The sequence below is a fragment of the Charadrius vociferus genome, unplaced genomic scaffold, assembly GCF_000708025.1.
Source record: "Charadrius vociferus isolate BGI_N301 unplaced genomic scaffold, ASM70802v2 scaffold326, whole genome shotgun sequence".
NCBI lineage: Eukaryota > Metazoa > Chordata > Aves > Charadriiformes > Charadriidae > Charadrius > Charadrius vociferus.
The window spans coordinates 3,255,656-3,272,539 of NW_009649062.1; the positions used below are offsets into that span (position 1 = coordinate 3,255,656).

At 41.4% G+C, this 16,884-nt stretch overlaps 1 protein-coding gene across 2 annotated transcripts in view; it reads left to right on the forward strand.

The window, feature by feature from the left end:
• ARVCF (armadillo repeat gene deleted in velocardiofacial syndrome) overlaps positions 1 to 16,884 on the forward strand; it is a 165,616-nt gene that overhangs the window by 60,623 nt on the left and 88,109 nt on the right. For both annotated transcript variants that reach the window (XM_009888118.1, XM_009888117.1), the window contains exon 2: positions 11,859 to 12,017. In XM_009888118.1, the coding sequence (XP_009886420.1) occupies positions 11,859 to 12,017 (159 nt within the window). The remainder of the gene's footprint in view (positions 1 to 11,858; positions 12,018 to 16,884) is intronic.

A 16,884-nucleotide genomic window follows, 5' to 3' on the forward strand; every position in this document is an offset into this window, starting at 1 on the left:
TCTGAGCAAGACAGCTGTGTGTATAGATGATACAAAGACTGCCAATGCTTTATAGAGAACTTTGTTCCTCTAATGGCACTTACAGGAGTTTCACTGTAAGAACCGGTTTATTTTTGCCAAAACTGTAGCAGTGGAGGTGGGTCTTATGGAAGCAGTTTCTTTGGTTTAAAGGAGAGAAGGCAAGGCTAGATACCTGGATGCCACGTATTCTGCCAGAACAGATGACAATGGCATATCCTGTACAACCTTAAATAACAAAGGAAGACTAACCCAGGAGGCTGGTTTGCATGAAATAAGCATGCATATGCATTAGGGGAATAAGGCACGTGTGTGAGCAAGCTGGCTAGAAGTTTACTAACACACCATATCTTATTTGCTGCCTTGGCTTGGCAGGGCTCCTCTGGAAAAATTAGATTCCCTTTCCTGACATAAAACAACACCAAGGAGTGGGAGTTGAAACACATCTGTCCTATCCCTGAGTTGGAATGTCAATCTTGCAGCTTGTCTTACCAACCGTAGGGGAATACAGCATTCGGTGCATGAATCTAGTTTTATGACTGATGCTCGTTAATAGCAAGTCCTTAATTTCATCCTGTATGATCTCTTGTTGTTATCTGTTTGTGTTTAATTGAGAAATGGCGCTCTGAAAAGCTCTCTGAGAACCTGTTTGAAAGTGAGATTGCTGGCTCTAGGGCTGCGTCTTGTCTTAATCTTTATCGTATTTGAATTCCATTGTGATGTGCCAAACAAAAGCACATCAGAAATAATAATAAAAAAGATACTATGTAAATAATTGGATGGTTGGCAAATGTGATTGGATTTTACAATTCAGATGTTTTAATCCGAGTGCTGACTGTATACGCAGTGCCAATAGGAGTGGTCACAGAAAGATGCATATTTCCAGCCATCATCTGGCGCGCTTAGACACAGCTGATGTAAAATGAAAAAAAGCCAATCATGTTTAACTGAGAAATTCAGAGCTATTTTACTTTACCAGTGAAGATGCTTACCTGTGGGCAAGAGACTTCCACCTTCTGAAATGACTTTTCCTGACTGAGATTTGCACCCATCATGCAGTAGTAGCAGCCTGTGCTAAATGGCCCGACGGTCGGTATGTAGCATTCGTATTATACACTGAATGGACGCAGTGGTTTCCTGTGAATTTTCTGGGTAACAGTGCCTGGATAAATGGTCCTCGTTTCTTCTTTTTTTTTTAGCTTTTCCTTCAGTCACTGGTTCCTACTATTATGCAGTCACCTCAGTTTTGCTGGCACAAGAGGTTTTGGGAGCTGTGTTGTAGATAGCAAAGGCTGGGGGGTGGGACCCACAGTCACGCCTTGGTGATGGTGGTTTCTCAGTTGAGTTGACACAATGCTCTGGTTTGAAACTTGGCCTTATTTGAAGTACTGCTGGCACAGCTGAGGAGGGGAGTTGCCATGGCTCGCTGGTGGGAGGAGAGGGAACTCCTTGAGCCAAGATCATTGCTGAATGGGGAGCCTTCGTTATCTCCTTCCCTGGCTGACAAAAATCTCTTTATTGCATTTAAGTATAATTTGCTGGGGGCAAGCTGAGGGAAGTCCTTCATGAGCTTTAAATAATCTGTACTTAGAGTTAAAAATCTTTGGAGCAGTGTAGCAGTCAAGTAGGACTACTTGGCTGCATGCACATAAGCACCTCACCATTATCAATTTTTCTGATTAAATAGGAACAAGTTTCTTAAAATAATTTGGTCCAACCTGTTAAGTGGTTAGCAAAATACTAACATGCGAGTTTTTCTTACTTACACTGCTCATACTTACTATCTAAAAATTAAAACAAAATGTGCATGTCTTGTCAGCCCTCAGCTTCCAGACATTGTGACTAGTTAAACCTTTTATCTGTGAGGCTGAAGAGTTCTCTATCAACTTTTCATTACACCTTTAGGCACTTGAACTGTAATCAAATCGCCCCTTCACCTTGTCTGTGAGGTGAATAGCTTGGACCTTAGGGCTGCATGAGGGACCTTCCTGATCCTTCTCTTTGGCTATTCTGTTAGGCGTGCTCTGAGCCTGCTGCAGCGTGCCCGCATCCCTCCCCACCTGTGGGCAGGAGAGGTGAACAGAGTGTCCTGGTAGTGACCATGCGGATGCCAGATAGAGATTATGAAATGTTCTTACTCAACATTTCCCTAATATCCAAGTGCTCTCTTTCGTCTTTATTTTTTTTTCTTCTCTTTCTGTTGTTTGTTGATAGTTTAACGCTGGCTTAGCAGGTCTTGCTGCTGTCTTTCCAGTCTGTGTACAAGTAGGGGTTGTAAGCTCAGTCTTACGAAATAAACAGAGAATGTGTGAAGTAAACGGGCTAATGGGGGGAAAAAAAGCCATCGGTGAACTCTCTTGGGTAGTTGAAATAGTACAGTAACTGCATTGCACTTGGGAAAATTGTCTTTCTGCTGGAATCTCTTCCATTTGGAAGATTTACAGCAGATGGAGCAGCCTCTGGCTTTGTTGGCTTGCTTGTATCTTTTGATGTTCAAATGGACTTGTAGTCATCCAGAGACCTCCCTCACAGTTTCTTTCCTGCTGTCACATTTTTGCTCTCTGGGGTTAGATAATGTTGAGAGTCAGGCCTGTGTTATAGGCTGTTCACACATTTCCTGCGATTTTGGGGGGCGTTGGGATTTGTTTTGGACAGTGGCTTTTGGTGTGGAGCTGGGAGGGAAGGGGGTGAAACGCAGAGGGAAGAAGTAGAATGTGATTTAACGTGGGCAATCTTGTGGGGAGCTATTTGGACTGAAGCAGTCCTGCTGTCTTGGTGCCAAGCAAACTTTCTTTGGTGCTTAATAGTGGGAGACAGTGGCAAGCACATTCCTTAAGAGACGGGTGATTAGATTTATTGTCAATCACTTTGTATTCCCTAGAATGAGAAATAATTTATTTAAGAAATGACTTTCTTGGAATGCAGGCTTAAAAATTCATCAGTGATCCGTTTGTTCTGCCTCCTTCAAGATTATAAAAGCTTCCCCCCTCCCCCCCATTTCTGTGCTGTGGCAATGTGTTTTGCCACAAAAAGCATTTTTGTTGTCGTTCAGATCTACAGGCAAGATTGTGGGTGGGTGAGGAGATTAGTTAAATTTAACACTGATCTGATATGGCTGCTAGGACACACAAATAATGTTCCAGTCGTGGTCATGATTCAAAGAATGCAGAGATGGCTTACATCTGCCTTGAACTTCAAAAAGTAATTCTCTAAGGTAGTTTTATAGCAGTAGAAGTAGGCGTGCATGTGTTAGCCTAAAATTGACAGGCTGAGTCTGGCAGATTTTGGTTTAACGCAGTAGTGATGCGTTTAAGTGGCTGGGGTAGAGTCTGGGACACACAGACTGCATGAAGAAACTTGCTGTTGTACTCTGCCAAACTGGTGGTTCTTTTTTTTGTTTTAGATGAAGGACCTAGCTTGTACTTCTGACTCATATGTGCGTGAAAGTTTCTGGACTTGGTATCCAGTACTACATGCATCAGTTTAATTAATGACCCAAACTCTGTGGGGCTAAGAAGAAATGAAAGCTTGAATGCCTGTCTTGCAGAAAGGAATGTACAAATGAGTCATCCCACACCACCCTTAATGCCAGCATTGTAGAGGCAGCAGGTGGGGATGAAGGAAAAAGCTTGCTGGAAAATTGTAATCCATGATGTAACCTCATCCTACTGAAAATCTCCCTAATTTAGCCTCGGTTAGTTCATCTGAAAGACTCCAGAGAGGAAGCAAGTCAGATCTGTTCTGGGTTTGGTCAAAGATTAGGCATGCAGATTTGCATTGTGTTTGTCTTCGGGATGTAGCTTGGCAAATCACAGTGAACTCTCTGTACGAATCTTGGTGAGAAACAGTCATTTCCTGCTCGTTTAGTATGGTTTCCTAGTGGGCAAATGTTCCAGATAAACACTAGCAGTGCTGTTGACAGCTAAGAGAAATAGGGCTAACCCTAATACTGTGTGTGCCAGGTGTCCGTTCTTCCGTTCTTTTTTTTTTTTTTTTTTTTTACCTTTATCATTATCATATTAAAAATAATGGCTTATGCTTCTGTTTTACTACTTGATCGTGCTGAACCATGTGGGGACAAATAGGGCTTGTGACTAAGGGATAAGATGATGAATTGTGATAACCTCATCCAGTTCTGAGTTCTACCACAGACTTCTTACATCAGGGCTCTGAGTCCTGGGTTCATCCCCGAGCTTTAATGCTGTCTCGAAGTGCTTGATGTCATTTCCCTGCAGAATTGGTGGCAAGAACTGCATGTGTCCAAGGAGGTGATTTAGTCTGTGCAAGATCTGAACTGTTCTCTGAAGCTCCTATCTTTTTTGACTGAAGAGGAAGAACTAAGTTATTGTGCACTTGGATACCTCTCTACGCTGCCTGAAGATAGGTGCTTGAGAATTTGAACTTGTTATGCATCCGTTTCCCTACCTGGAAGCTGTGTGTCCTCGCTCTTCCCTCCGAGGAGCTGTTTAGGTCAGCAGACTGCTCTATCGCACTGCAGCAGTATTGCCCTTTTGCAGTACAACAGCTACTAGTGATTGTTTTGTTCTGAAAATGAATGGGCATGCGTGATTTGCTGAGCTTTACCTTTAATATAGTGGGACTGATAAACGCTTAAGTTTTAAGCATGTATTATCACATCTGTTGAAGTTGACTGAGATGTAATGTCTTGACATCTTTGGTTAACACCCAGTCAATCTGAAAAGCAGGGCAAGGCAATACAGAGCCCTGAGTGACGTCTTACTTGTCAAAGTGACAAATTGCCCTTTCTGATTCAAAGGACCAGCTTGCATGGCAGAGCTAAGTAGCTTCTGGAGAAAGGGGAGGAGAGCATGGGAAAATACCCTATTTGTTTAGGCCTTCCCCTTATTTTTTGTTGTTTGTTGCTCTGAGTTGAAGCTCTTTGTTTTCCTTCATCTGAAACAACTTAACAGCAGGTTGAGAGAAGCAAAGCTTCTGGGATTCTGCCTCTCCCACTTCTCGTTCTTATAAACTGTTTACAATCTCCTTCAGTTTTCTAGCTTTGTATGGAAAAGTTCAGTGGGTCAGCTTTCCCTTTAGCTTCATCCATCATTCCAGTCAATTAGAAATAGTTGAGGGCCAATTGCCCGGTCTTCCATTAACTGAGACACTTCAGATTGTTTAAAATAGCATAAAAGCCCTCTTTGTTGACCGTTGGGCAAGCACTGTAGATTTCCCTGATGATGGGCAGTTACCGCGTGGCTGAACAGAACCCTAGTGTGTCTTGCAGTACTTGAGGGATGAATATTACTGCTACAGGCCTTTTCTGGGTCTTGATTCCTTCTCCTTCACCTCCGCCTCTTGCTTTCCCTGAAAGGTGTGATGCCTTCAGATGGTGAATTACCATGCCTGCTTGCAAAAAAAAGCTGCTCTTTGTGGCTTTTCAAAACTTCTGTAGTTGAGGGTGTTTTTTCAGTTGCTGAAATGTTCCTTTTTAACCTTGGTGCTTTAAAAAGCTCTTGGCATTATTTGTTAGTTGCTTGTCGTGTGTGTTTCTAAAGGACAAAGGAAGCGTGTAAGTGTTCGGGGAAACAGTTAGTGCATTGTGGTGTGTGGCTGAGTTCATTCTGGTGCCCCATGCCAGGACAGCCTGCTTTCATTGAGGGCTAACACTTTCCTTATGTTCTGGACTGACTGGCCTTAGGGTAGAGCTTGTGGGAGAGCTCTAACAGAGAGCCTGAAGCTTGTCGCAGGTTAATGTGTTTGGGTTCACATTGAAGTGAGCTGCATCCATTGTATATATACATATATATATTTATATACACAAAACCCATGTTTTGTTTCACGTGACATTTAACCAGAGAAGTAGGCTTACTATGTGTGGAGATCAGCTTATCTGCAACATATTTATTATAGATATTTATGTATTCCCATCTTAAAATCATTGTCTATCTTGCAAACTCTCTTTTCAGAGGTACACACTGCTTAGGTTTCTGTATGGGCTAGTCCATGCGTTTTTTGTTGTTTCAGTGCTGTTTTGCCTAAATATTGTGTTACCATTGCAGCAGCGTTTCCCCTGATTGTGAAGAGTTTGGATAGGTGTGACTGAGCACCTGGGCTTGGTTCTGCAGACCTGGTCCTTGCTGTGTTTTATGAACTGGAGGAGTCCAGCGTATGGCAGCCCTTGAACGCAAGGCCTCTGTATTATTCCAGAAGGTTCCTTGCCTCGCAGCAATGCAAGCACTGCTATATGTTAGGGCTTACCTGCTTCTCTGTTCCTGAAGCATGAGCTAAAAAGAGTAAGATGGTCTCCTCTGCAGCTGCCTCTCAGATGATACAGGCTCAGTGAAGTACGTGTGCAGGTTAGCTTGGATCCCAGCTGTTGCACTACTGACGTGCACAAAAAGCTGTCTGGACAAATCCAGGACTGAGAACACAGCAGGGATCTTCAGGCTGTGGTGAAAGAAAGAGAGGTCTGACAAGGCAGGAAAATGGGGTAGTAATCAGATTTGAGAGTCTTCAGCTGCTGGGGAGCTGGATCTTTTATTGGAGAAAGGTCTGGCACAAATACATCATGTTCAAGAAACTCCACCAGTGACTTTCTTCTTCTTGGATGTCCATTGGGGTACCAGTCTGATGGAGATCTCAAGATAGACTTGTTGGATTGATGTGTTTCTGCAGACTTGCCTTTTTTTTCCTTTCTCTTCCACATGCCTTCAGCAAATAAAAAGCTTGAGGTCATGACAGAGCTGGAAGCACGGACCTAAGTTGGAAGGAGAGCAGTGGGGCAGAACGTCAGCATGAGACTTGACTTTGACAAAACTGATGTTTGCCTGCTTTGCGCTTATAAATAATCTCATGTTTTGCAGAGGTTGCAGCTTTAATAAGTAATTTAAACAAAGAGCATTAGGAGGAGAGAGAATCCACGTTTAATTCAATTAGCATTGTTGTCCAATGCCATTAATTATGCCCAGACTTGTAATGTGTTTCACAGGAGTTGATACACTTGAGCTTTGTCTGTGCTGGGGTTGACTGAGGACAAGTATGTCCACTGGTGTAGAATCCAGCCTTTGTGCTTTACAAAAACCTTCAAATTTGGTATCTGACAGTAGCCTGGAGTAGGCAGTAGCCTGAATAGCCTGCATTGCAATCTACTGAACAAAGGGTATCTCTGGGAGAATGAGGATTCGATGTACATGTTTTCAGTGTTTTTGAAGAGGGACTGTTTTAGTGGAAGTAATCATCTCCTGCAATTTTGTATTATTTTCAGGCTGTTTTAAATCGTTTCATAGGCAGAGAATAAAGAACTTTGTTTACTGTTTTAAAGTAGGATGTCTGATTCTCCTGGGGGAGGTTATTCTTTTATTAAAAAAGATATAAAATAGCTGCTTTGATGGAAGTATAACTCTAGGAATTGAAATGGTGATGATTATAGAAGCTGTAGTATTCTAGTGCAAAATAAGCCCTAGGAGATATGTGCCCTAAATGGTAAATCACTCTGGTTTTTAACAAAACAAAAATTACTGTTATTTTATGATTCTTTCTTATTTTACAAGGTCTTTAGCTGTTTCATCTGCACTTAACTTTTACAGGCTAGGGATAAATTGATTGTTGTTTTGCTTTTTAAATAGCTTGGCTTTTTAAAAGCGTGGTGGAGATGCAAGCACAGATTAACAGGATAGGATTCATTTGGTATTCAAAAAAGCAGGGAGAAAAGCCATGACTACTGACACAGTATGCAATAACTGCATTGGAATCTGTTTTCATAATTTTATGGTGTTTGGTAATCTTCTTGGAAGAAGCCAAAGATTATTATTTGAAAGGGACCTCATGAATAGTACTTAGCTATTGGGGGGGAAAAAGGGGGGGGGAAGGGGGAGTAATCACCTTGAAATGTGTGTGTTTATTGCAAGAGAACTCCTGCTGCCATTTTAGAGGGGCTGTGGGCATCTCTTGGGGCCCTGAGGGCACTGACAGACTTCAGTGGCCCTGGCCACCTTCGCATGGGGCTTCCACCCACATCCCCAGCCCAGAGGCCTGGGAGCTTTATTGAAGCTCAGCCCTGGGCCCTCAGTCTGTGTGTGGGCTGTGCTGGAGGAGTACCAGTCTCCAGCTGAGCGACAGCCATGCCTGGCCCTGGACTCCGGTGACCCCGCAGGTGGACGTCCCAGCCCGCCCTCAGACCAGCCTGGTCGTGAGGGCCGGCCTGTCTCTGGGCCCAATCCTAACCCTGACCTGCAGATTGGTGTCCCAGGTCGGCCTTGAGCTTCCCTCATCACCGTGCTGTTACCTCTCGGTTAGGCCTGGCTGCTATCTCAGGTCTGTCCTGCTCTTCTGGCTCGGAATGCTGTGGAAGTGGGCCCCATCCCAGCCATCCGCGGGGTCCGTCCCGGTGCCGTGTCCCTCAGGGAGCTGCCGGCCCCTGCGCTCCCTGACACCATTCTGTTGTTCAGCTGTGGCATGGCAAATCCCTCCGGTGCTGGGGAACACCTTCTGGTCTGACAGTACGGGAAGGACCATGGGGACTTGGCCAGCGTGGTACAAAAAGAGGAACTGTCTGCTTGGTTTTGCTTTAAAAGCCCTCAGCAAGGTAAACAAAGGAGCGTGTGGTGTTCTAAACTGGAATTACCTACCTCTGGCAGGCAGGGAACTGCTGGTAGCGTTACTTATTAGGAGTGTCATGTTCCAGCTCTGTCTGGCAACTTGTATTTCACTTGAACAATTAGGTTTAGCTGCCAATGTTTGGAATCTGAGATGCTGAAATGTATTTAGCAAAAGGGCGTCCTAAATACTGCCTTAGAAGCCAAGCACAGAGAAAGGTGGTTGAAAGGTGTAATGTGTCCCAGTTTCTGCGATTTGTGATGACCTAAAATCCTTAATGATGGAAACTAAAAACAGATAATAAAATCTTTGCATCTTTTTTACATTAATGTTGGCTCCTGACAACTCCAAGTTAGCGATGTGGAGAAGGGGCTAGGTTTGGAGATAAAAGAACCACCGTAAACTAATCCAAGGAACAGTAAACTGGATGATGTGCTGTCCTCTTTGCTCATGTGCTGTCCTAAGTAGCTCCCATAATAAGAAAGAAGACACAAGAAGATGCAGTCTGGTTAGTTGTCTGTGTTGGGTTATCTTCCTTGAACTTTGCAAGCTTTTGTTCTTTCTGATGCTTACGATTATTTGCTAACAATAGTTTTCTCTTGTAGGAATGCAGATCTGTACCATATCTCCCTGAATCTTCATTTAGAAGCAGCCAGAGGATAAAAACTCGCACACTACTCATTTAAAGTCAATATGCTCTAGTTTGGAATTTGCTCATGTTTAGGTGCCCAGCTTTAAAGGTTTGCTTTGCCCACAGGCAGTCTGAATACAAAGGGAGACTTCATTTTTTTCATACAGAAAAAGTTTTGCAAAAGCTCAAAGAGCAAAATATTTCTTTCCACCTTCCATCTCCTCAGGTTTATTATTGCAAAGCGGAGTTTGCCTCTCAAGAATCTGGAGGGAACAGAGACACATAAACTCATGCAGTCATCTCAAGATGCAGTTTAAAATGAGGATGATGGATGAGATGTGTGTATGTACACACCTGTGTGAGAGGAGTAAGAAGGTCCCATCCTGAAGCAGTTTTGGCATTCGATGCCTTGTAGATGACGAGGAGGTTTACAGGGACGAGGTGTAATGGAAAAAGTTTCTACATGGAACTTGTTCCTTTGCTGTTGATAAGACTGGGGTTGCATGAAGACAAATGGAAGTTCTGAGTCTTTACTGTATTGCAATATTGTGTAAATTCTTCTGTTTAGAGGGAAGCTTTACTGGGGAGTGGGGAAAAGGGAGTTGCAGTTAGAACATAGTATACTCAAGAAAAATGTGCAGGGATTAACGTATTTGTTCCAGGAGCTAGTTTCCCTTCTGAAGCTGTGGGCAGAAGACACAATCTGATATCTGAACCATATCATAAAGGATGCAGTGTGTATTGTAAGTTACTGGCCATAATGATTAAGCACTGCAGACTGGAAGGAGTGATTTTCTTTAGGATTTCAGAAGCCTTATTCTCACTGATTGATTTTGTAGCCTGAGTTATTCTGTGGTTTCAATGGAAATGGAAGTAGTGCCTGCTTATATCACCTCTGGTGGTCCAGCATGTGTTACCTTTGAAGGTTGTCCATGTTGCATTTTGACTGAGATGATTGCCTGAGGCTTATTGTCATGGTCTCGGTTAATACTAGTGCTTACCTGAAAATGAAAGCAACTTCCTTACCCAGAATGTCAGAATACAGCTGTAAATAAAGGAAACTGAACAGGGGCATCTTGGCTTGTTTCAAAGCAAATTACAGATCATGCAAGGATTAAATGATGCTTTTCCCTGTGGAGCTTAATGAGGCCTCAGTACCCTGCTCCTGCTCAGCAGCATAAAGTCACTCGGAAGGATCCTGTCCTGCAGGGCTTGCACCAAACATGGCACAGCAAGGGGGGCAATCGAGAGTTCATCGCTAGGATGAAATGCAATTTTTCTAAATAAAATGCTGTAGTTCCCTGATGATGAAGCTGCTCACAGGTAGAGAACATTTAAACCTTGATGTAATTAGACTCAACACCTGCATGGCAACAGTTTTATCACAGTCATTTTGTTTTCCCATGAGGTGTAAAGGTATACTGAATTTGTCCACGGTGTTTTCTTTAGGAAAAGTGGGTTCACTGTGCAGGTTAGGGCCCCGTGTCATTCCTTTCCCTTTTTTTTTTTAATGAAAAAAAAGTGTGTCTCTGTGTATATTTGTGTGTGTGTATATATTCCTTAATAAAGGATGTCCTTTGTGTGCTTGTTTGACAAGATGTGCAAATAGAAGCCCTGCTTTGGCTTTGAGGCCTGTGTAGCCCAATACCTTCAGGGCATATAATGAAATGAACAGTCTGTCATTTCATTTCACATAGTTGAGGATTCATAATGCTGCGGAAAGTCTTATTTCTCAGTATGTAAGCTGGTTCTTTATTGGCCACTTGCTGTGAAACTTCGGAAATACATTCATCTACCAAAGGGGAGCTTCTCTGATTTCTGTGCTGAGACACACAATTGTATAAGAAAAAGGAAAGTTCAGGCATTATTGCTGGCAAGAGGCAGAAGCTGTCTCTTTGGGCACTATCCCTGTAAGAACCGGCCTTTGATCTACTTTCTTTCTGTTTAGTGTTTCTTTATGTTGTCTATGTGTTATAAATTTTAAATAAGCTTATAGCCAGTTAGATCTTACAGACTTTCAAATGGAAGATGTCAGAAGGGGTAGCATTTCACATAATTCAGCTATTAATCTCTAACTATCCATTTTTTAAAATTATCATTGTTTGGGACAGTTTGAGAAAGGTGTCATTTTAACAGTAGGTCTTGATGTTTTATAGCCTTTTGTAGTCTGCAACTGAGTGTGTTTTATCAGATGGAAATAAACTTTTAATGGTGTGTAAGATTAACTGCTGTGAAAGCCAATGGTCCTGTTTCGCTGCAGAACAGAATGAATGTTTCTACAGACAAAAATTCCTCTCCTCCTACACTAGGCATTGGAGAGAAAGCTTAAAGCAGGTTTAAATATAAGGTAGTAAGTAGTCTGCTAGTCTGTAGTAGGTTGCCTATAAATATGAAATGCTTGATAGATGCTTCACATGATTTCCATTTACTAAGCTAAGCTCAGCCATACCAGTGTTGCTGCAGCATGCTTTTTTGAGACAGTAAATACTTCTTTCTCTGAATCTCAACTTGCAAGTTGTTGGGTAAAATGTGAGGTGTTTTGTTTTTTTTTTTTTAATTGAGAAAGCGGAAATCAATAGAATAGTTATACCATGATAGTAGAAGTGAAAAGTTAATTTTTTTATTTTTTTTTTTTTTCCTGTTTCTTTAGGAACAAAGCCCCAGTAACCAGACATCAATAGCAATGATGCAAGAGCCTCAAGAAATGGTGGAAGAGACAGTTACTGTGGAGGAAGACCCAGGCACTCCCACTTCCCATGTGTCTATTGTCACTTCTGAAGATGGAACTACAAGGAGAACAGAAACCAAGGTGAGAGGATAATAACTAATGAGGAAAATGGCAAGATACTACCTAATCACAAAATAAAAATAGCAGGGAGTAGCATGAGTGGTGGCAATCATGCTATTGTGATCCTCAGTGATTTGGAATGTTCTGTTTGCCAGCAAAGCTGGGCTCAGGGTTTTTCCAGTTTCTCCTCTATGTCTAGTTTGCTCTGTATCAGCTGTGCCAACACAGCTGTTCACAGAACTGTGAGCTGGACAGTAGAAATTATCCAGGTTAAGCAAACAAAAACACTAGAACCCCTTTCTAGATTGTTTATTCTTTTAAGATTCACTATATTTTACTGAAACAGTTCACAGCATTGCCCTGCAAACACATACAGTGCTATGAGAATTAGATGAGTTGGTAGGGCTTAGAGTAAATTACTTTTGCAGCTGAGGACGATGTGCCTGGAAATATGTCTTCAAATTAGTTACGATCTGTAATAACAATATGCGATTATGCATTTGTCCTTGAGAACAAGAAACATCCTATTTAAATTGCACCACGGCATTTAAATTCTGCAACAATTTTGTGAATGGAATCTTACTCCTCATGCATGGGGAAAGCTGGGTGTGTTCTCAAGTGACCTGTACCTCAGCTTCAGCTGGATTACAGGTGTTGGATATGTTCTAATTTTCCTGATGCCTTTTTGTTCCCTTGTGTAAGAGAATTTCACAATCTCTGTTGAGCAGGTGCTGTATGTTCATGGCTGCCTCGCATGCTTTTGGGTACCACTGGAACATTAATACGCCTTGTTGTTTGAGTCTTGGAAGTTGAGCTGAAGTCTTTGTTTGGTTTTCGTCATGTGAAAGATTATAGGATTCCCTTTTTAAAAACTTCTAAACACCACTGATTTAAAAAAAAAAAAAAGACTGTCCAACTGCTCTCTGTGTTAAAAGGACTTGAACAGAGGTGACTGCATAAATTGGTGTTTATTTTTACTGGCATTCTGTAATTGCAGTCCTCTAAGATATCTCTTCAGGACATCAGATCCTCAGGTTGGAGTAAATGAACGTTGATTTCTTGAGGTCAGCGGGCCTGCACACATTCCTATAAACTGAGTGTCTGGTTTAATATTTGTTGCAGTTAGAGGACAAATACAACTGGCCTATTTTCTAATTTTTGGGAGAAGATGAAGGTCTTAAAATAAAACAAACAAAAACTCCACATTTTTATTAGCTCTTCAATTATCTAATCTATTTAGTCCGTGACTTACTTGAAAGAAATGCTGTTTTCTTTCTAGTGGCAGCAACAACAACTGTTATTTACAGGAAGGAAGTGATAAAATTACAGTGGTGATGGACACCTTTTTATATGCACTAATAGTAGTGAATAATTTTAGAAGACTGTAAGTGCAGCTATGCGAGGGAATAAAATGATAGCTACGACTGTAAAAATAGAGGAGAGGCCATGCAATGGTCCCTAGATAACAGGACCACATGGAGTGAAATAGTTTGTCTGAAATAGTCAGACCACTGATAAAGCTGCGTGTTTGTCATAGCATAAAAGGTGCGATTTTCTCATGTGTGTGGTGTGCCTGCTATTTGTCCATCTTCCCACGGAAAAGGACAGTGGCAGCTCCAAAACAGGCATTGTGTCTGCATATGGGAAAAGAAAAATGGGAAAAACAGCAACCCCAGAGCTACTGTTCCATTTCAAAGAGCAAGGCTTTCTCCTGTTCTTGTACTTCATTCCAGGCACTGAAGTGTGTCCGGAATGGGGGAGGGTGCAGAGCTGTCTTGATCTTCATTTGTGTTTTTTCAAATAACGCCACTGACTTCAGCTTGCGTACTATCTGGTGGCGTTTCCTAGTATTTCATCGCTAAAAAGACCAACTCTTAAAAAAATAATTAAAAATAAAGCAGTTGTTGAGAAAAGTGATTCTAAAATGTCAAAACACAGATGAGGCTGGCTCAGCGCTGACTGTCAGAAGAGGTGCTGTGACTTAGCTGAGGTGGTTGTTGTCTCTGCAATGGTTTTGTTTTGACTTTTCCTGGCTGTGATAATATAGCATAGATTTAACAGCTGTTAGATATGAATCTGAGGTCAAATTTATTTTTTTTTAACCACAATGGTCTTCAGCTTGCTTTTTGTTTTGGTAGGGAATCTGAAAATGAAAACTGTTGTCACTGGGGTTTAGTAGCATCAGTTAAGTGTCCTGGAGTTAATTGGCATTGACTTACTATCACTTCTAATAGGTATCAACATAGTGCTTTTATAGGTCATACTACTATATGTGAGAGCCTTACAGAGAAAATTAAGTTTCCTGGTATCTGTGTGCAGTGGCAAAATTCTGACCTTGCTGCTCAGATGAGGACGGTGAAGGAAAGCATTTCTCTGGGATGAGAGATGCGAGCACGTGCCTGCTGGGCATGCACTATGTAGTAGTAGGATCTTTGAGCCCAGAAGTTGCAGTTCTGTGTCTCTGCCTGTTCACTCCCAGATTTAAAAAAAAAAAAAAGGAAAAAAAAAAAAATCCACAAAAAAACCCCACCCCCCCCGAAAAAAAACAGTCTGGTCTTGCTTTAGTGTGCACATAACTTCTCATCCTTGTCAAGGAGCAACATTTCCCTTGGTGGCAATCCTCACGTCTACTTGCAGTAATATCTAATCTGTTACTTAATGAGGGTAATGTTTAAAGTTGAGATAGTCACAGTGTGTTCATTAAATGTCAGGGGTGGGGGGTGTAGGCTTAGGCTCAGGTTTTTTTTTTACTTTGAGTGATCAGTTAAGGTAGTTAGCACAACATGCAAATAAAGGTTTTTATGCTTTATGTTGTTGTGCTTGCTCTAGACTTCTTTGAGGAAGGTTTGAGAACCTGTTTTCATTATCTCTGTAACTAGAAGGCTGTATTGGACAGTGCCAGGCACAATCTCCAGCATATTTGTCTTGCAAAGAAAGTGGCAGCACAAGATGCTTCTTCTGACAGTAAATAACACAGGTCACGGGGGTTTTTTTAAGAGCCAAAGAGACCACAGATGTGTTCCTAATGTATGCTTTTTTGCCGGATAGCTTATGTGGAGATTAGTCAACCTAATGCCATTTAGTATGCATTTTTGGATTCTTCAATAGAAAATGGCCGTTTATTTTTGCTAAATTGTATGAATCTTTAGCTTGCTGGAGAGTGATGCCTCTGAAACGCCTCCTCTTGAACTGAAGCATAGCAAAAGCTGTAAATGTGAACGTTCCTTGTATGCTGCTGTTCCTTTATCCCCCCCTTTGTTGTTGTTTCAGAACCATAATTTATAGAGGTTTTTCTCTTCAATAGTGTATTAAGTAAACAGCCTTAATCCAGAAGCATTGACAGTTTTGCTGTGCTTTTCCCCACATCTTTGAAGATGCCTGTAGCAGTGAAGCAGGAAGAAGGTATAATAGAATTTAGTATTTGTCATATTTTAAATAGAGAACATCTGCCTTCTCAAAAAGAGATGTTTCTGAGTAATTTTGCCAAACTGTTATTCTCTTAGTACTATACTGACTAAATCCTTACATAACATTCACTGCACAAAAGATGTAGCAGATAATACTTCATTTCAACTTCATAATCCCTCTGGAAGCCGAATACCTATCATGCTAAAACAGTGAAAGTCACCTTGGGGAGAGACTACCACTTCTTGCCTGTTGGCTGGCACACTGCCCTGTGTTGAAAGGGAGCCTGTAAGCCGCTCAAGAGAACCCAGTAAAGCAAATTAGATGTGTGTGTGCTTGTGTTAATGTTTGCATTTTTCTTTCTTCAGGCATCTTTTCTTTTTATCTTTGATATGCTAAAAGACTGGAAAGATTTAGGTCACTTTTATTCATTGAAAATGATGTCACAAACTGTAACATCAGTCTGTACACAAAGTTGTTTCGTTTGTAGTCCATCCATTTGCCTTGTGCTTTCTAATACTCTGCAAGGCCAGCTCTTTCCCAACAGTGATTAACTAACTGCTGCTCCCACTTCCTCCACCAGCAATGGGAAAGTGCTTGTGACTGAAACGTTGTGAAGTTGAGGGTCTTTTGAAAATGTGAAACATTAAGCTTAAAATTGAAGGGGAGAAATTTGAGCTGTTGTTTTGAAAACCTAGGGGGTGAGTTCTTACACAGTGTTTAATAGAAAGGTAATAGCTTCGGTCTGTTTGGGCTGATTAATTTTTACAGTCCATAGTTCAAAAATAAGCTCTGTGAAATGTCAGAATGCTTTTATCCTCACACATTCCTTCTCATCTGTTTTTTTGTTTTATGACATAGTTTCAACAAAATTTTTGGCTCTATCAGTTTTTATAATGTATTTCATTTATTAAAAAGAAATTAAATGGCAAAACAAAACCAACCTCAATAACAAAATGAAAGGCAAAATTATAGGTACTGGTTAAGACGACTGCATTTGATTGTGATAGCCTACTTCAACTAAAATCTCAGTACTGTCTTTCCTCCTCTCCATACTCTGCACTTTGAGGGATCTGCTTGTACCATCTGCACGTGCATCCAGTAAGTCTTATTGTTAGATATTTTCATGTTTGTTCTCCCATCCTTCAACACAAATAGAAGGATGAAGGACAGAAAAATACAAAAGCTGCTTCAAATGTCGGAATATTTCCTTTGTGTTCTGTTCACAAATGTATTTCCAGAAACAGAATAACAGAATTAGTGAAAACATTATCGTGGGGCCTGTAGGGGAATTATCTAACAAAATAATTGCTGTCTGGGGCAGGGAGGGGAAGAACAATGATAAGGTCAGTAAAGCTGAAATGTAGTTAGAGGGCAAGAGCAATGAAAGCATCAACTTGCAATCTCGGAGGATTTTGGTTGCAGAGGGCCTGAATAAGTTGGTATATTGGAACTTTTTCTTTTTTTTTGCTGTGATTGAAAC